This window comes from Suricata suricatta, chromosome 14 (assembly GCF_006229205.1).
Source record: "Suricata suricatta isolate VVHF042 chromosome 14, meerkat_22Aug2017_6uvM2_HiC, whole genome shotgun sequence".
NCBI classification, from domain to species: Eukaryota; Metazoa; Chordata; class Mammalia; order Carnivora; family Herpestidae; genus Suricata; species Suricata suricatta.
In genome coordinates this window covers 64297368-64317448 of record NC_043713.1, presented here as the reverse complement: position 1 = coordinate 64317448, position 20081 = coordinate 64297368, and the positions used below count along the sequence as shown (strand labels likewise).

Genomic DNA, 20081 nt, shown 5'->3' with positions numbered 1-20081 from the left:
ATTCTGGCCTTATTGTCCCTCTTGTCCCCAAGCCTGAGCCACACAGGGGCCTCTCCTACCACATCTCACGCCTCTCTGCTTCCATGCTTCTGTTCATGTCTGCTCGCTGCCCGAATGTTCTTTCCCCTCTTCACTTGCCGGTGCTCTGCTCATCTTTCTACACCCAGCCACCCCTCTGCAAATCTTCACTGCAGGCCTCCATCAGGACCGGTCCCACATGCCCCCGGGGTCCCAGGGCACTGTGCAGGTGCACCATCTGCAGCAGTGACCACATTCTGCACCTGAGCCTAGCTTTGATTTGTGTCTTTGCCCTGTTTCAGGAAGTGGAGGTCTCAACAGCATGGTTTCTTCGACTTTATAATAATGACAATGACAATAGTAATAATGATGACCTTCATGTGTGGATCGCTTTTGCAGGGGTCCTACAGGCCCATCATACCCTACGTAACCCTCGTAGAACCCAGTGAAGTCAGTTCTGGACTCCCTCCACCCCATTCTACAGATGAAGATGGGAACACAAGGGGATTAGGTGGCCCAAGTGACAAAGCCAGAATGGAAAGTCACGCAGACCACTGGGCATCTAAAGTCAGAGCTGGCAACTGAGTCATAGCAACAGCCTCACATGTCACCAGGACTCACTAGACTCTCCTGGGAGCTTTAAAAAAAAAATGGTGATGTTGGGGCACCTGGGTGGCTCAGTGGGTTGAGTGTCTGACTCTTGATTTTGGCTCAAGTCATGATCCCAGGGATCGAGCCCTGAGTCAGGCTCTGCACTGAGATTCTCTGTGCTTGGAATTTTCTCTCTCCCCTCTGCCTCTCTCTCCCACTCCTCATGTTCTCTCTATATATAAATAATAAAATAATAATAATAATAATAATAATAATAATAATGCTTTGGCCCCAATCACAGAGAGTCAGATGGAGTTGGTCTGGGCTGTGGCTGCCCAGTTGATTCCAGAATGTAGCCAGGATTGAGAAATCCTGCTCCAGGGCCCATGGCCTCATGGCTTAGTCTGACCTTCTGAGCCAGGCCTTGGAAAGAAGAGTGGCCACACCTGGCAAATCTCACCACTGTGTCTGTACCACCTTAAAAAGGGGGCCAGTGCCTTATTTTTTAACCAAACCACCATAGGGGAGACAGTAGCCAAACAAGGTAACCAGCCCTACCCTGCCTCACCCCCACTCATGGACTCTCCTCCTTTGGATTATCCGTCACCAAAGGCCTCAATCTGCTCTGAAGCCTACTCAGTATATGAGGGAGGAGGTACCTCTAGAATCACTGGGGCCAAATGGAAACTCACAGCACACCCATTTTACAGAAGGGCAAGCTGAGACCAAAAGAGGGGAAGGGGTTTGGCCTGGACCACACAGAGCAGTGGAGCCCGAGCTAGAACTCGGCTCTCCTGACGTTTGATGTGGGTGTCTTTCTGCTCAGTGTGATTCCAGCCTCTTCTTGCCTCTCACTGGCTTGGTGATCCTTGGAAAACCAAGCCACCTCTCTGAGCTTCGTTTTACATCCCCGCCAGCTGGTGGCAGAGTCTAATGACCCCTTGCAAGGATTACATGAGGACCAGATAAAGTGGTGGTGCTGGGGTAAGAGAGTCCAGTCATTTACTGATCGAGACAAGAAAATCAAATTGGCACGAACCAGCCAGGGCCTGCTGCCTCAGAGACGTGTCCCGAGGCTGCCGCGCTCCAGCCCCAGGAACATCCTGGCCCAGGGTCCAGACACCTGCTGTGATCTATGGCCTGTCCATCCCGCATCTTGGCTCTGAGTCTCTGCCCAGGCCCTGAGGTGACAGTTTGTCCCCATCCTATGCTGTCTCTGCTTCTTAGCTCGTGCACGGTGACGCCAGCATGGCCTGCAGCCTGGCGGAACATTTTCCTTCCCGGGCCCCTGCACCCACACCAGCCGCTTGCTCCCCAGACTAGCCCTTTCCCAGGCAGCTCGCCTGGCTCTGCCTCCATCTGGCCTCATGCCTTTGAGCAAGTTGCTTGACCTCTCTGAACCTCAGGCTCTACCTCTGCTAAGTGGGTATCATTTGAGCCACCCCCTTGCTGCAGGAGGGACACAGGGAACCTGGTCTCTTGATAAACGGCACACAGTCACTTTGCATCATGACCTAACAACAGCCCGTGGCGGCTGACTTTGGCGTTTGCTTATGCCTGGGTCAGACAGGGGTGGGGACTGAGCCTGTCCTCCCCGTCAGCCTCCCCCACAAAGAAGTGGCAGAGTTGTGTCAACAGCTGCTGCCTTCTATGACAGCGAGGTCATTGTGACTGGACAGGTGCAGGCAGGTGGGGGACCCAACAGGCAAACAACAGCTGAAGGAGAGTGGGAGGTGGAGCTGAGCTTGTCACTGGACTGGAGCCAACTCCAGACTGGGAGGCCACCAGGTCTCCTGGCACAATCATGGCCGTATTCGCCCCACCTCAAGGGGGCACTGGGGGGACACGAGGCGATGCCCTGTCTGCCTGACAGAGAACCACCCAAGGTGCACCCCAAGCCCATCTGCTGGTGTCCGGCCTCATCATCCTGCCCGGGTCCCCCTGGGGACCAGCCGGGGACAAGGAGGGAGATAGCACTGGCCACCACCAGGGATAACTTTTCAAGTCCTTAAAACACAGGATGCATATTGTCCAATGACTGCTTCAACCCAGCAGAGCTATTCCGAATAATTAAGGGATATAGAGGACACCAACCAATCAGAAAGGAAGCCAGCTGGAGCAAGGGACTGAGGTCCCTTCTTGTGCCAAGCACTAATCCTTTGATTATTGGCATGTGGCTATTCTGAGGCACTAGGGGGAGGGGAAGCTGGAGGGGGGCCTGGGGCCAGGGCTGTTTGCCACCCAGGGTGGAGAGGTTTCAATATTTTAACAACCAGTACACCTATAACGAGTACCTGAATATCTTTTCTGCTCAAAGTAAGCCAATGACACATCCTTAGCTAACATCTAGGTTTCCTTTTCTGCAAAAGTAGGGGTAAAATGACCCCCACCATCACACATCAGCTGATACTCTTCATTCGTTCATTAAACAAAACTTTTGCAGAGCACACCCTTGGGCCAAGTTCTACAAAAGGTGCTCAATACCCAGAGTTGAAGACAGAGATAGCTATTGTTCTTAAGGAATTCCTGGTCCGGTAACAATGCTTGCCACAATGAAGACAGACAACAGAGGGCGCTGGGGGAATCAGAGGAAGGAGAGCAATGAGATTGCTTTCCAGAGATATTCCAGAGATGTACTATTTGAGCTGGGTTTTGAAGGATGCATAAGAGTTCAATAGACCAACCGAAGAAAGGACATTCCTCAAAGTGGGGAGAACAGGAGCACAGGCAGGATGGCAAGTGACTGGGGAGCCTCACAGGACAGGACGGAGGATGTCACCGGCCCCTCATCCCCTGGCCCTGGGGTCCCCTTCCCCCGGGACCACTTACGTCTTGTTCGGGAGAGCCAAGCGCCGCCTGCTCCCTCAGTCTTGCCTCCTTGGACTCTTTCTCAGTCTCCCGGACCAGCTGCCTGATGAAGCCTCCTGGGATGGCGGAGAACAGGGGAGGGGGCGGGGGCGGCGGGGGGCGCTGGTCCTCCTCCCGAATCTGAGGGGGAGAAAGCTCAGTGAGCGAACCAGTGGGAGCCGGTGGCCATTTAGAAAGTTCACTGTGGAACCTGGCGCAGGGAGAGGGCCGGGGAGGACACACATGGCCAAGCGCATGTATGAGCGGCCATGGCAAAGCAGGTGACGTTCAGCGGGCTCTGGGCACCTCGAGGCAGCACATGAAAATGGAATGCATGAGTCGCAGAGGCCACAGGTCAGTGCGAATTTCTGCCTGGACTGAGTTTCCTCATAACCTGACGTTGGCCTGTCAAGGCTGTTGGGTCTTTTCCTTGGCACGGAACAGACCCATGTCTGAGAGGATCTGTTCCAAAAGAGGCTACTGCATTTTCCAGAAAGGGATGGGTCCCAGGGACCAGCCACATGCTCTGCCACCACTAGCAGTTAATACAATGGGCAAATCAATTGCCCACAGTGTGCCAAGATCATGGTAAGGTGGGCAATGGCTCGCTGCCATGATTCTATACAAATCCAACCCTGTGGCTACCACCCACTCTGCTGACTTGGAGCTGTGGCTTCTTGATGGCACTTTAGCCAGGCCCTGGGCAGCCAAGGGTGGGAGACTGGCGTTTTACACCAGTAGCAGGGCCTAGCCCCAAGCTGGCTGGGGTCAGCAGGCAGCTGAGACTCCTCTGTGGACCACAGCAACCTTGGGGGCTGGGGCAATGCCATCTGCTCTGGCCGACAGGGCAGAGGGGTGGGGTGGGGGTGGTGTATCTTTAACTGGCATCACAGACTGCTCACGAGGGGAGAAAAATCTATAGCACTTTCTACAGCAGAGCTACACACGGGTTTAAATAAACTCCTTATCAAGGTCCTCAGCGTGTGACTGGCAAGGAGTTGATCTCTTCAGCCCAGCAGGATCCACAGGAGATGGGAAAGCCCAGGAGACAAAGCAGAGGCCAGGGGGTGAGGCGGGTGGATGCAGACCTCTGTCCAGGGAGAGAGACGCAGGGGACATAAGGTACTGGCTGACACCACGCCCATCCTAAGGCCCACTGGGCAGGTGCTGTCCCTGCTTCCTTCAGGGCTGCTCTCGATGCTATCCCCAGATCGGTGGGGGAGGGGCAAAGGCAACCAGAGCCAGCCAGAGAGAAGCTGCTCGGCCACCCACCCCTCAGCCTGCCAATTCACCAAATCACGCACAAGGTGGGCATGTGGGGTAAAGGAGGGAGCAGGCATTCAAGAAAGAGACAGCCCTTCGTGGTATCTTGTGAGGTGAGGGATACAAAAGGGAAAAGAATAACTGGGCAGAAGGGCCTGATTCCAGTTCTCCATGTGACAGAAGGCGGGGCCACAGAAAGCCATCCCCCTGGCATACGTCTGACAGCCAGCAGCTCTGCCTCTGCCCCACCACCCACACAAACCCAGAGCTTGTCAGCGCCATGACGGTGCAGATGGGACAGCTGGTCTACCCTCATTCCACCGTCACCTACTGAGGAACAGGAAAAGACAAAGACGGGGTGAGTGCAAGGAGTTCATGGACTGGGTTAGAGAGGCTGCGGCTAACCAGCTGGCAGGGGGAGATGAAGGTGGGACTGGACACATCGCAGCGAGGGCTGGATGTCGAACTCGCTGCCGGAGGCGGGACGCTCTGACTTGCCCTCCCAGGGTTGAGTGGGCCCTGCGGATCCAGCCTGAGCCCTGAGTGTTACTTTCCTTCTGCTCCCACAGGGCGAGGCGTGATGAGATGGCCATGCTGAGGTCAGGGCTGAGATGAGGTGACACGGGGCTCTCTGCAGACAGCACGAAATGTGGCTTTATGGACACACGGCACGTGAGGTGAATGGACACAAGACTGACACATGGAGACACGGGTAGGGGTGGAGAGAAGAGAGATACAGGTTAGCTCTTGGACTCAGCCCCGCTCTGCCCCCACCAATGCCAAGAAGCAAGGTCACATGTCTGGGCACAGCCCCCTGGAAGGACAATGATCAGCATGGAGGTCACTGGCCTTGGAGTGGACAGCGCCCCGAAATCCTTTTCCCCTTAACCCTGCACTTTAACTTGTCATTAAGACAGAACATATATCAGAAAAGTACATAAGTACATAGCTCAGTGGCGTTCACCTAAAGAACAGACCTATTGACCTGATGAAGAATAAAACATATTATTTTATTTGTGTGAAGTCCAAGAACAGGCACATCTAACCCATAGTGGTGAAGGTTGGAGGACCTGTTAGCTTTGGGCTGGAAAGGGGCCCAAGGGAACTTCCTGGGGTGATGGAACTATTCCATGTCCTGATCTGGGAGAGGGCCACATGAGCGAACCATAGGGAAAAATTCACCCCGCTGTACAATTAATTCACTGGACGTCAATCCTATATCAATTCAGAAATAAACAAAACAGGGACACCTGAGTGTCTTAATCAGCCCAGTGTCCGACTCTTGATTTCAGCTCAGCTCATGGTCCCAGGGTCATAGGAGGGAGGCCTGCATCGGGCTCCACGCTGAGCGGTAAGTGTGGAGCCCGCTTAAGATTCCTTCTGTCTGGGGCACCTGGGTGGCTCAGTCGATTAAGCGTCCGGCTTCGGCTCAGGTCATGATCTCACGGTTCATGGGTTTGAACCCCGCGTCGGGCTCTGTGCTGACAGAGCCTGGAGCTGCCTCAGATTCTGTGTCTCCCTCTCTCTATGACCCTCCCCTGCTCGTGCTGTCTCTGTCTCTCAAAAAAATAAATTAAAAAACATTAAAAAAAAAAGATTCCTTCTATCCGCTTTTCTCGGCTCACACACCCTCCCTCCCTCTCTCTCTCTCTCTCTCTCTCTCTCTCTCAAATAAAAAAAATTTTCTTTAATAAAAAGAGTGAAAGATGAGCTTGGGTGGTTCAGTCAGTTAAGCATCTGACTCTTGATTTGGGCTCAGGTCATGAACTATGCTTGTGAGATCAAGCCCCGCATCCGGCTCTGCACTAACATCTCGGAACCTGCTTAGGATTCTCTCCCTCTGCCCCTCCCCTGCTCATGTTTGCACTCTCTGTCTCTGTCTCTGTCTCTCTGTCTCTCTCTCTCTCTCTCTCTCTCTCTTTCAAAAAAAAATTAATAAATAAGTAAAAGAAAATGAACAAAACATGACAGGCTCCCGACCCTCCCTCACACCCCCTTCTAACGTTATTATTCCCCCCAAGGGCAATCACTATCCTGACTTGTCCTATCATAGAATAGTGTCTTTGTCTTTTGTGAGGGAGCTGGGGACTCTGTAGTTGGATCACACATATTAGGACAGGCCAGGAAACCAAACTGTTCATTGGGCTGGTGCTTTGGGAGAAACGATTCAGCATATTTAGCATTGAATTGAGAGTCTCGACAAATGTTCACAACTTTTGACCCAGCAAGGCCTCTTCTGGATCACAAGCTTGAGGAAGTGATTCTAAAGCAGAGAATTTCATCACTGGATGGCTTGTAGCCCTAAACCCAGAGGCACAGTCCATGTGTCCAGGAACTAGGTTGGTCAAGTACATTAAAGCCCGTCTGACTTGAAGGAACTCACTGTGAATCCATTGAGAAGGGTGTGTAGGAAACATTTTTGAAACTCCATTGAAGTATCATTTCTATGCCAGTTGTAAGGGTCACCCACTTGTAAACACACAGTGAGATGACCCCTGGAAAACTTAGAGTTTTGCCACCATGACCTCGATCCCATCACCCCCAGAAGACCCTTGGAGACCCATTGAGAAGTTCCTGGATGACTCAGTAGGCGTCCAACTCTTGGTTTCAGCTCAGGTCATGATCTCACAGTTCGTGAGTTCGAGCCCCATGCCAGGCTCTTTCCTGACAGTGTAGAGCCTGCTTGGGATTCTCCCCCTCTCCCTCTCTCTCAATGTCTCTCCCCTGCTCGCTCTCTCTTTCAAAATAAATAAAGTTAAAAAAAAGAAAAAGACCATCTGCAGCCACTAGCTGTTTGCACCTTGAGCCCCAGGCAAACTACGGTTCTGTCTGTTGCTGTAGATCTCCTTTTTGGACATTGCCTATAAACGGGACCCTAGCATACTCAGTCTTTGGGGTTTAGGTTCTTTCACTTTGCATAAGGTCTTCGAGGTTCTGCCACATTGTTGTGCATACAAGCACTTTATAACCCTCCCTTGCTAACTGGCGTTCCATTGTGCACACAGACCACGTCTCATTTGTGGGGGCCTGATGAACAGTGCAGCTCTGAACTGTCCCATAAATCATTGGGCACCACATTTCCCTTTCTCTGAGGTAGGGTCACTGTGCTAAGCTGCAGGGTGACGTTATGTTTGACATTTTTTTTAAATGTTCATTTTTGAGAGACAGTGAGTGGGAGTGAGGAAGGGCAGAGAAAGAGGGAGACACAGAATCTGAAGCAGGCTCCGGATCTGAGCTGTCAGTACAGAGCCTTATGTGGGGCTTGAACCCACAGACGATGTGATCATGATCTGAGCTGAAGTCAGATGCCCTACCAACTAAGCCACCCAGGCGCCTCTATGTTTGACTTTTTAAGACACCACCAGGCGGTTTTCCCAAGTGGCTGCGCTGTTTCTCATGGCCACCTGCAGTGTGTGAGGCTGGCTCAGGGCGCGTGCACCGTGATGCATCACCCTGGAAGGTGCCCGAATTCTCTTGTAGAGACTAGAAGGCAGAGCGCAGCGCTGCACCCACTAAACTGTCCAAAAGGAGCACAACCCAAACTACCCCACAGAAAGCGAAGAGTGGAAGGATATACACCAAGGTCTTAAAGGAGGTGGGCAGGAGTGAAGGAACAGGTGTCTTCTCCTCCCTCCGACTTTCGTCACTTCTGTGCTGGGCACGCCCTCAGAGCAGTGCCCCCCCCACGCCTCCCTCCCAGTCCTTTCCTGGAAGATGTCCCCCTCCCCAGCAGTCAGGACAACCATCACCATTGAAAACCAAAGTTTCCATGGTCAGCCTCTGAGCAGCCGCTTTCAGCGACTTATCCGAAAGAAGATGGTCCACACAGAGTTCAAGGTGATGCCACGCGCCGCCCAGACTGCTGTCTGTCTGTCAGGAGGCTGCACATCCTAGAGGCTGGTGCGGTGGACCTCCCTTCATCACACAGGAGCCTACTGGGGCCACCTCTTTCCAGCTCTGTGTTATGTGACGTCACCTTAAGAGCTTGAAATTGGCTATGGGAGTGTTTACACCACAGAAATGGGTGAGTGCTTTTGTTTCGGGAGCTGGCCATTAAATGTTTAGCCGCATGTCACTGTCTGAGACACCCGGGCTCCTGTGGGGTCAGGCCAAGAGGAAATCTCAAGATTTAGCTCTGATGAGGTCAAGAACCCATGGGGAGAGCCTGGAAACATGTCCCAGTGCAAACGGCCAGGTCTTTGCCTTGAGACAAAAGTTCCTCCCAGGCTCATCTCTCCAGCTTGCAAAGAGAGACAGACGAGGTTGGAGAATGGACATAGGATCAGCTCTCCAAGGAGAGGGGCCTGGGAAGGAAAGGGGAGACCCTGGGGAGGCCCATGGGTGACTCATAGCCAGACTCTGTGCTCCTCCATGCCTGGGAAGCAGAGCCCAGGTTATGAATAGGCCTGACGTGAGGGAGCTACCCTGGCCACTGTCCCCCCCCACTGCCGGCTCTCCCTCCAGCCCAGGCCTGGCCAGGTCAGTGGCAGCTTCCCAAGGGTCACCCCCGGCCTTGAGGCTCTGGGGAGAATCCTGGCTGTCAGTATGGGCTGTCCTCAGCCGGGGCTGCTGGCCTGCCCAGAGGCCCGCAGCACAGGAGGATGATGAGGGGGAACTCGGTATGGGGCCATCACTCCCCACGTCCTGCCCATCAGAGGCACCAGGCCAGTCCCAGTGACCTGGGGCCAGGAGCCAATGCTACTGGGAAAGCTTTGTCAAGCCTTAATTTAAGTAAGTGTTCTTATCACCACGTTCCCTTCCAGGTCTAAAACTCACACCTGCCTCATCAGCTTCTGTTTTAAGCCCATGAGGGGGCCCCGGTTGATCAGAATTCGCGGTATAATGTCTGAAGACTCCCCTCAGCAGTGGGGGAAGCTAGTGAAAGGAAAGGTGATCCCCAAAGCCAGGGACCGCTTGGAACAGTTTTTCCTGAATGCATGTTGGATCCAAAGGGCCCCATGGGGCCCTCAAGGCTTTCCCTCTCACCTCCCCAAATGTCCAGTCCTGACCCAGCGGCCAGGACTCCAGTGACATGTCTCCTGCTTGCCCCTCCTCCTCAGGCATACGACCTTCTGCAGGCACTTTCGCACAGACTCCCACCTCAGGGCCTTTGCACATTCTGTCCCCTCGGCTTTGAATGCTTGTCCTGCACGGCTCACCCCATCACCTCCTTCAAGCCCTTGCTCAGAGTCATCTGTCAATGATCTTACCTTCCCCATTTAAACTGAGACCTAGCCACCCATCCCCATCTCAGTACTGCCATCATTTCATCCTGCCCTTTCCCCCCACAGCACTCACCGCTATCACTGTCCAATAGGCTGTATGTTTTTTGTTTAGTTTCTGATTCACCCTGCAGCACATGACCCTTGCAGGACCAGAAGCCCTATCGGTTCTGTCCCCTTAGGTTGCCCCAGTGCCTAGAACAGAGCCTGGCACGAACTTGGCTCTCAGTGAATGTGCGTTGAATGAATGAATGAATGAGTGCAGGGATGAGTGAGGATTAGGAGTGAGCTGGGAAGGGACGGAGCAGGCCCTTGGCCACGAGCCTGTGACAGGGACTCCTGGCATCCCCCTGTGCCATCTGCCTTCATGGGGAGGGTGGGGGAGGGGAGGCGGGCAGCATGTTGTCATGGCCCAGGTTCATATCCTGCCACCACTGTCACACTGCAGGACTCCAGGAAATTTTCTAGGCCTGTTTTCTCAGCTGCAAAATAAGATACCCACAGACTACACATGTGCCTGATCGCTGCTGTTGCTCATATTGTCATTTTTATCTGACTCCATGGGTCAAAGCTGGCCCGGAGAACCCAGCCTCCATTGCCCCCTCCCAGCTCCCTCTCAAATTCCTACCGGGCCTGGAATTTCTTTATCTTAAAAGCTGTTATCGTGTTCATTCCCACAGCGGCACAAGGTGGTTGGCATCACTCCCATAGAGCAGATGTGACTCAGAGAGGCCAAGGCACTTGCCCAGGGTTGCCCAGCAAAATGATCAAGCTGAGACCTGCTTCCCAGGGCGTGTCCCACTCCTCCTACCCATGCCCTGCTCCCATCTCAGCCTCACACTGTCAGTGACAAGGGAGGGCCAAGCTGGGACAGCCATATGCACCCTATGTCCTGACGGCATGTTGTAGAGGCCCAGGAAATTGACTCAAGTCATACATTCAGGGGTGCGCTCTGCTATTTGGTTAGCCTCTGCTGGGTGTTAGTCGTGGTGCCGGGTCTGTCCTAGCCTGAGGATCAAGGAGGTTAACAAACTCACTCAAGGTCACACAGGAAGGAGCGGGATGACCTGGTGGCCCAAACCCCTGCTCCTTCTTTCCACCCTGAGAGCTCTGACCTCTGACACCGGAAGCAAGACCACTGACGATAGTGTCACAAAGACCTGGGCACCGCTCGGTGCTGAGACCTTCACCCGATTATAAGGTGGCTGCTGTGAGTGAGCCTGGTCAGAGGGAGGGAAGTGCCTGTCCAGCCAGGAAGCCGTGAAGCTGTCTGCTGGACCCCAGAGGTCGTGGTCACGACCGCACACGGGTGTTCCAGGGTCTCCATCACTGTGTCTGGCCCACAGCAGCTCGTTCTTTTCTCATACCCGCCAGCTTCCACCAGCCCGTTGGGCCACCTCCTCCAGGATGGCTTCCTGATGGTGCCAGCGCATGCCACTCTCCCAGTTGTCACAGCCTCCTGCCTCCTCCACTCAGTCAACCCCATCACCCTGCCCTTAGCTCCACTGGCCACACACCTTATGGCACTACCTGGTCCTTCTCCATTTACACTTCCATTCAGAATCAGTCTTGCCCACAGTTTGCCTGGTGAGTGTCTTTAAGCCCCAGCTAGCTCCCCAGGGGCCTAGAGGCAGCCAGAGGTGCTGGCCGCTGTGGGAGCCAGCGTGAAGCTAGGCTGCTCGACATCTGGTGTGACGGTCACATCAGGGGCTGGGCACGCAGGGATCAGGAGACCGTGGGGAGAGGAAGATGTCCCTGAGCTGGTGTCTGCCATTTGCCCCTCAGACACATCTTCCACCAAGTGGGTTCAAGGTCATGGCAATCCCCCCCCCCCCCCCCCGCCGCCCCCGGCAGAGATCAGAGGACACTAGCGCTCTCCTGATTGGCAGCCAGCCAATGGTTGACTGCCTCCCTCCACCGGAAAACAACCCACCTCAGATGGCCCCCTCCTCTGGCTGCCCTCTCCTGGTGTCAGGTCCCTCCCCTGTCTCCTCAGTCCTGGAGGAAATAACAGCTCCTCCAACTCCTGCAAAAGGGCCATATAGTAAGTAAGCCCTCCAGCAGGGAGGGGGCCAGGTCCACTTGCCACTAGGCAGCTCTGCCTTTGCATTCCTGAAGCAGCCCTGGGTGATATGCAAATGATGGACGTGTCTGTTTCAATGCAACTCTGTTCTCTAAATCAGGCCAAGAGCAGGCTCTGACCCTGGTCAAAATCTGGAAGGACAAGGTCAAGGCTACCAACATCCGTGCTGCACGTGCCGAGTCTGAGCACCTCCTCAGTCTCTCCTTCCTCATCCTCTCCTCCCAGGCAGCCAGGTCTGGGGCCATTTCCCAAAGGGAAGGGCCCCAAGTGTATGGAAGCTGTTGGGGGAGGGAAGAGTGGGGGCTTGGTTCATCTTTCTGTGTTTCATAACGCCCCACTTCCATCTTTTGCCTGCTCTGCCCTCTGGATGCAGCCCCTAGGGCTCCCTGGCTCTCTGGCCTCCTGTTGAGTTTGGTCAGTGGAAGGCTCAGGGATGAGACCTGTGTAAGGGAACCACTAAACCTCCCTGGGTTTCTCTATCTAAGGCCATAAGCCCCTTGGAGAGGTCCCTCTCCTTGGACAGACTGCAGTTACCCCCCCAGACCCCCCTATTATCCTTCTCCACCAAGGCTAGTAACCCGTCACTGTCATCTCTGGGTGCTTCCGCATGATTCGTTGGTTTCCTTATCGCTGCACAAACCTGGGAAGAGTTCCTTCATTAAAAAGCCTCTCCAAATTACCAGCCCGTAAGACCTGACCAGTACAGCCCGGGTGGGGCAAGTAGGTTTTAACTCACTATCACCTCTGACAGTCGGCTAGTTTCTGCCTAGAGTGAGATATGGGAAGGACTCTGAGGTTTTATCTGGGCTCAGTGGAAAATAATGCTCTGATTGATTATTAATGTCTGCCCTGGGTGGGGAAGGGGAAATAGGGCATCTTTGCTATCAATGTGTCAACTGCAGGTTTTTATTTAATTTTTTTAATGTTTATTTATTTTTGAGAGATGGGGGTGGGAGGGGCAGAAAGAGAGGAAGACAGAGGATCCAAAGTAGCCTGAGCTGTCAGCGCAGAGCCCGACTTGGGGCTCAAACTCACCAACTGTGAGATCATGACCTGAGCTAAAACCAAGAGTCAGACACTTAATCGACTAAGCCACCCAGGTGCCCCTTGTCAACTGCAGGCTTGATGGACAAAGTGACTCTCGATTCATACATGATGCAGCCAAGCTCACCCTGACCTTGACATTGCCCAACACAGGGACACCCTCCGCTCATCAGGGCAAGAGAAGCCCACAGCTAGCAAGTAACTGAGGGTTCAGGCCACCCTCACAAATACCCACAATATCCTAGAAGATAAGGAGGCAGTGGTTAATGAGAATAAAAGGCAGTGATGGTAGCAGTAGGAAAGAGAGAAAGTGTAAAGGAAAGGAGAGAAGGAAAAGCAGGGGAGGCACTGAGATGCAGAAGAATGGAGAAAATAGGGTGGCAGGGGGAGAGAATGCAATGTCTACCCACCATCAGAGAGCCTCAGAGGACCAGCCCTGCTCCCAAGGAATCTCCTGGACAGAAAATCAAGGAGTCCTTTCTTGGCCATTTCCATTGATGGGAGGCTTACTACTAAGTAAGACGTTTAGGGTCTGTTCTAACTTTGCTTTTCCTCTTTGGAAGAGCCACAAAGCCCTCAGACGCCACAGAACCCATCTTCTGGTATCTTGGCGCAGTCTAGGATATTCAACTCCCTGTTCCCTGGGATCTGCCACTTCTTCTTCCCTTAACCAGATGGCCACATTCCGTCCTCTGGAGAGACAGATAAGGTTTCCCATGGATAGGACTGAAAGTTCCAAATTGTTGGCTCCTTGGGCAACCTGCCTCCATCCCTAGGTGCTTTTCAAAAGTCAGGGCATTACCATAACAAAAAACACCTTTGTACTCTCTACACTTAGGGAATTCCAATGGTGTAAGGAGTTGATAGCCCTGAATTGTGGATGAAGACGCAATATATGCAGGAAATATAACTTGGTCATGTGAATATCACACCAGGTCAACTAAAATCTGCAAGTGCTTTGCACATCAGTGGCAGACAGGCCAGCAAGCACCGCCACCCCCTGCCCCTTGCCTCTATCCCTAAGTTATGCAATGAGTGTTTCTTGGAGACGTGATTAGTGGAAAGTCTTGGTTCCTCAGTATTCACTGTCCTCTCCCTATCTGTGGTTGTCACACTGACCTAGGTTGGCCACAGGCCCCTGCCAGTCACCCTATAGCCTGATGAGATGCTAGACCTCACTGATGGGCCTCCTGGCCTCACGCAGGGATGGCCCATAATGTTTCTCCCTCCTGCCAGTGTCAGCTGATCTGCAGTTGGGACTGCCCGGAGCGGGGCGTTGAGAATGATCCCGCAGTAGCAGCAAAGCATGTGGTGATTGACTAGTAATGCCTGCCTCGGGCACAGGAACAGGTACAGGTGGTATCTCTGCCAAGTATTTACCATTTGCAGTCTGGTGTCCCCCCGGCCACTCTGAAGCAAGGAGCTGGGCATATGTCTGCCAGGGGGCAGGGGGGCTCCCCGACTGCTCTTGGGGGTTGAGTTCCCCATCAGAGGGCTATCTTCCCACCCCTGCTGTGTTGCTATCTAGAGCTGTGCTATCTAGAATATGGCAGCCACTAGCCACTTGGTGGCTAGTTAAATTTTAATTATTTAAAATCAAGTTAAATGAAAGTGTCACCTTCTCAGGCACACTAGACACACTTCAAATGCACCATGGCCACATTGGCCAGCAGCTACCATGTTGGATAGAAAGGCACAGAACATTCCTATCACCACAGAAACTCCGTGGGGTCACATTGGAGTAGATCAGTGGTTTTTCCCGTCAGTGGACATTTGACAATGCCTGAGAACATCTTTGGTTGTCACAACTAGAGGGGACCAGCGTTACTGGCATCTAGCGGGTAGAGACCAGGAGCCGGTAAACACCCCACGCTACACAGGATGTCCCCCCCTGCCCCGCCCCTCCCCACCCCACACACAGCAAAGAATTATCCAGACCCAAAGGTCACTTGTCGGAAGGTTGAGTCACCTTCAGCTAAAAAATTCATATTAATTGGAGAAGAGACTTAAGGGGGAGAAAATAGGCAAAATAGTCTTTCTTTGAATAATAAATAGCAAAAAACAATAATAGCACAATAATTGACAAAAGAGAAGAAATTCCCAGGTCTATCACCACTTAGTAGCTCTGTGCCCTTGGACAGTCACTAAACCTCTCTGATTCTCAACTTCCTCCTCAGTAAAAGTGAAATGCCACCCTCCACTGGATTATCAATGGATTTAATGTTTTTAATGTTTTTTATTTATTTTTGAGAGACAGCCCTCTGTCTGACAGCGCGAGCAGGGGAAGGTCAGAGAGAGAGGGAGATACAGAATCTGAAGCAGGCTCCAGGCTCTGAGCTAGCTGTCAGCCCAGAGCCTGACGCAGGGCTCAAACCCACGAACCGTAAGATCATGACCTGAGCCGAAGCCAGACGCTTAACTGACTGAGACATCCAGGCACCCCTCAATGGATTAAGTGAGGTAAGGAGTGTGAATGGGCTTTATCATCAGTCCATGTGAAGCAGTGTGGCATAATTTATTATCTTAGCTACTGGTGTTTATTACGCTAGGCTACATATACAGTCTCCAGCAGAGAAGCAGAGTCCCAGTTTTGTTTAATTCTGTATGGCCTTGGGGCATGTAAGCATCTATATCTCACTTCTGGATCTGTAAAATGGGGCTAATAACTCAAGCCCAAGCTCACAGGAATATCTAGCATCCATGAGACACTTAATCCCATTGAGCAACCGACTCTCTCTCAATTCAACAGCTAATCCAGTTGCCCTCCATGAAACTGAAACTCAACCCCCAGCTAGTACCCAAGAAACAGCTGAAAATGCATTCAGTCTTTGACTGGAGGAGATACATTCCCTTGGGACTCGGACTTCAAAATTCCTGTTTCCCTGAGCCTGAGTCTTGGCCAGGTATTTGGTGAGCCCACCTTGCAGATTCTCAAGGATCTTTCCTCCATTGCCAGAATCCCTTAGTTCTTAAAAGTAATGTGTTTGGGAGAGGCTCAGCGGGAAGCAAAGCAGAGATGGAAAATCACAGAGTTGGGTGAGTCATGTCTGGAGGGAGGTGATTCAGATGAAACTGATGGTGCTTCTGGATGGTGGTGGTGGTGGTGGTGGTGTGTGTGTGACAGAGAGGGACAGACATCTGTCTTGCTAGTCATGTGATACACCCCCTCCCCCACCCCGCCGTGAGCTCTCATCCCGAAGGCTTTGTTTGGTTAACAAAGTTCATACTTGTTGCCTCTGTTGACACAAGACCTAAGACTTGATACTGTACTTTGAGGCTTGGAGGAGGAGGATGGACCAGGCTCTGGGGGTGGGGGTAGTGGGGAAAATTAGGTTACAATCCCCAAAATGAGCGATGCCAGGCTGCTCCCCAAATACCAGCCTTGAAGATAGGGACTGTTTTTAAATTCTTAAAAAATTTTCTTAGTTTATTTTTGAGAGAGAGAGAAGGAGAGAGAAACAGACAGAGTGTGAGTGGGGGAGGGGGCAATGGGAGAAGGCGACACAGAATCCGGAGGAGGCCCCAGGCTCTGCGCTGTCAGCACACAGCCTGACGTGGGGCTTGAACCCACGAACCACAAGCTTATGAGCTGAGCCAAAGTCGGATGCTTAGCCGACTTAACCCAGGCCCACCAAGGACAGAGGCTGTTTTAAGCCCACCACCTGTACCGCAAAACTGTGACTTTGAGTCAGTTGCTCCCCTTCTCTGTGCTGCAGATGGGACCGAATCTGACAGCACCCAGGGGCCCTCCGCTTGTCTCAAACCCACATTCTCCATTTTTCAAGTAATTCCATTTCCACACGGTTTCTTGTGGAAGAAGGGTACCATGAAAAGACACGGAGGAACCCTAAACGCATGCCATTCAGTGAAAGAAGTCAATCTGAAAAGGCAACATTCTGGAAGCCTGACAGACCCCCGTGTGGGTGCCTGGGTGGCTCGGTCAGATAAGCATCTGACTCCTGGTTTAGGCTCAGGTCAGGATCTCACGGTTTGTGGGTTTGAGCCCCAGGTCAGGCTCTGCGCTGACAGTGCGGAACCTGCTTGGAATTCTCTTTCTCTCTCCCTCTCTCTACACCTCTCCTGCCTGCTCACTCTCTCAAAATAAATAAATATTTTTAAAAAATGAGGCCTAATGTAAACTATGGACTTCGGGTGATAATGATGCGCCCATGTAGGCCCAGCACTGTACCGAGTGTCTCACGTGGGTGGGGGCTGTTGATGTTGGGGGAGGCTACGCATGTGTGGGGACAGGGGGTCCATAGGAAGTCTCCGTACCTTCCCCTCAACTTTGCTGCAGACCTAAAACAGCTCCAAGACATAAAGTTCATGAGTTAAAAAAATTTTAACTAAAATTAATATAACACTTTATGTTAACAAACTGGAATTAAAGTGAAAACTTAAACAATTATCAAGAATGAGCCGTCCTCCTCAGCAGGACCTGCTTACACCGGCCCATCGGGACAGTGTTTTTCTTCACCAGGGGGTAATCCGGGACCCACTGAAGGGCTGTCTCCTGGCTGCCCAGGAGGAGCACAGCTAGGGTTCCTGATCTTTTGGCAGTGCCAGGAAGTCCCTCTGGCTTTGGGGCCTTCTGTCCTCTTCCCTAAATGCCACCAGAAGGGCATGATCTTTCCCCCAGGTGACACTGGTCTTGGGATATTTTGCAACAACCAGGCCTGAACAGAGGTCCATCCGTGTGCGAGTTTCCTGGTTGTGTGACTCTATGCTGACCAGGGTCGGGGTGAGGGCTGGGGGATCCTGGGCAGCCCCCTCTGTGGTTTCCTTAGCTCATACCACAGGAGAGGCAGTTCTCCAACCCTGGTGGGCACCGGAGCCGCCCGGGGGGTTGGACATCTGCGGATTTCTGGGCTCCTTCCCCCAAGGCTGTGGGGCGAGTCTCACAGACCAGCTCGGGAGTCTGCATTTTGAAAGGCCCGCCCCGTGAGGCTGATGTAAGGAGACTTGGAGAAATCCTGCCCCGTGTTGGATCCTGGAAGGCAGCTTCCGGGGGTAGACCCACCCAGCCCCGCTCAGGTTTGGAGGAGGGATCCGAACCTCCGCTGGGGAGGGACTTGCCTGAGGTCACAGTCAGCAGAGCCCAAGCCCGGCTACTCAAGGTGACCAGGCCTGTGTGCAGGTGGCGCCGAGTAGTTACTAATTGGTGACAGGGACCTCCCTCGTAGGTCAGGAGACTAAGAGACTCTGCTTTTCCTCTTCCTCCTTCTTTCCCTGTCCTGCCTTCTCCTTCTGTTGTTTTCTAGAACTCATCTATAGCCTCTTGGACATAGGCCCTCCCTGAGCCCCAGGGACATATTACTCAGCTAAAGAAAACGGTGAGGATCGGAAGCAAACACAACACCCAAGGAAACCCCTTGGACATTAGAAGCCCCCAGGGACCCTCCGCACCATCCCCCCTCCCCCCATGAGCTGGTGCACTGAACAGGGTGGGCAGCTTCCCGGCCCGGCCACAAAGAAAGTTTTCCAGGCCCTGCAGGAACAGAAGCCCAGGCCCCTGCCAGGTCAAGGCCAGACTGGGCGGCTTGGAAGCAGCTGGGCTTGCTCTTCCATTCTCTACAAGAAAACGGCACAGAGGCAGGGGCCCTGTGGCCTTCAGCAGCTGCTGAGGTCTTCCGGACTCCAGAGAGGGACAACTTGTTAGCATAGGGCCCCCTCTCTGAACCCACCGGCCCTGCCATGAGGTCTGTGAAACTTCTCCATTCAAACAGACACCCAGCACCAGGCGTGTCCGATAAAGGGCCTCCTGGGACAGAGGATCAAGTCAGCGCCGCATGAAATTCAAGCCTTTGTCCGAGAACCACAATTCCCCTCCCCCACGACGCACATGCTTATTTAAAATAAAAAAGCCATTCCCACTAAGGCTTGTCCTCCACAGGGTTGGAACCTCTGAGACAGGAAGTCACTCCCTGACCGTAACTGACGACACCTTATGCAGAAATCGCTGGTAGTAGAGGAAAAATAGGAACCCAGACGTGCGTCGGCTAAGATTCCAAAGTGGAGGGTATCCTATAACTCTGAAAATATTTTTAAAAACGCCTAGCAGACTGTTGGGTCCTGACAGACAAGGGGGAATCCTTCAAAGAGTCCGCTCACCCCTAGCATTTTGTTCTAAAATCCTTCCATGAAATACTCTTGTTTTCTAAGCGGGCAACTTGGGCTGTCAGAGGGCAGCCAGCCAGAGAGGCCTGAAGTAGACTGACCGCAGGGCCAGACACCCCCCCACCCCAGCCCCCAAAAGCACATTCTGGAAAGTTACGCCCATCAGCTCACCCCGGCCCCACAATACCTTCTCCACGCAAGGCCACGGGTCCCGGGAACCACAGCGGCCCGAGAGGTCTCCGCAGCTGGCAGTGCAGAGAGCCCACCAAGCCTGGACAGCAGGGGCGAAGGAGAAATGTCAGGAACACCCCCACTCACACCCTCACACACATCCCCTTCCCTGACTGCTCCTCCCCGTCCGCCCCACTCCCTCCCTCTGAGCCAATGTGATGGCAGCAGCTGAGCAGACAAGTCATTTCTAAAATTAGCCGGTGACCAGGTCTGGCCAGGAGACGGCCGCCCGGGGTGGCCGTTGACTGGGCAGCGGAGATCATGGACATATTTGGTGGTGCAGAGCAGGGGAGGGGACGGCTCCCCACGCAAGCACATTCCCAGCCGTCATCCCTGTCCTAGGCAGCCTGCACACTCCGGTCTCTGCCCCACACAGAGAACCGGAGGCCACGGGGATTGGGCGAGGAGGGAGCCTGGCTCAGCGTTCCAGAAGGACTCTGGGAAAAAATGACCGGAGCCAGTTTGTGGGGCCCCTTGGTAAACAATCGATACGCACCAGACACCCACTCGTGATGAACTCATTTACTCTTCTCCACAACCCCGCACCAGGTAGGGTTTTCCCCATTTGGCAGAGGGGGAAACTGAGGCACAGAAAGGTCAACCAACTTGCCCAAAGGAGTGGAAAGCCAGGACTGGAACCCAGACTGTGCTGACCCCAGAGGGCC

General features: G+C 53.1%; 1 protein-coding gene and 1 long non-coding RNA gene across 3 annotated transcripts in view; one reads left to right on the top strand and one right to left on the bottom strand.

Annotated features, from left to right (window-relative positions):
- MYO18B (myosin XVIIIB) overlaps nucleotides 1–19480 on the bottom strand; it is a 258552-nt gene extending 239072 nt beyond the window's left edge. The window contains exons 1-3 of the mRNA XM_029922290.1: nucleotides 19373–19480; nucleotides 5274–5412; nucleotides 3439–3597 (exon numbers count right to left, since the gene is read on the bottom strand). Coding sequence (XP_029778150.1) covers nucleotides 3439–3597; nucleotides 5274–5312 — 198 coding nt within the window. The 5' untranslated portion in view covers nucleotides 5313–5412; nucleotides 19373–19480. The remainder of the gene's footprint in view (nucleotides 1–3438; nucleotides 3598–5273; nucleotides 5413–19372) is intronic.
- LOC115277878 lies at nucleotides 3763–5732 on the top strand. 2 transcript variants are annotated; one of them, XR_003902553.1, is made up of 3 exons: nucleotides 3763–3810; nucleotides 4900–5077; nucleotides 5289–5732. It is a non-coding gene; the product is annotated as an uncharacterized LOC115277878 (long non-coding RNA). The 2 variants fall into 2 exon arrangements; XR_003902552.1 differs by lacking the exon at nucleotides 3763–3810 and adding an exon at nucleotides 4391–4578.
- Nucleotides 19481–20081: the final 601 nt, after the last annotated feature.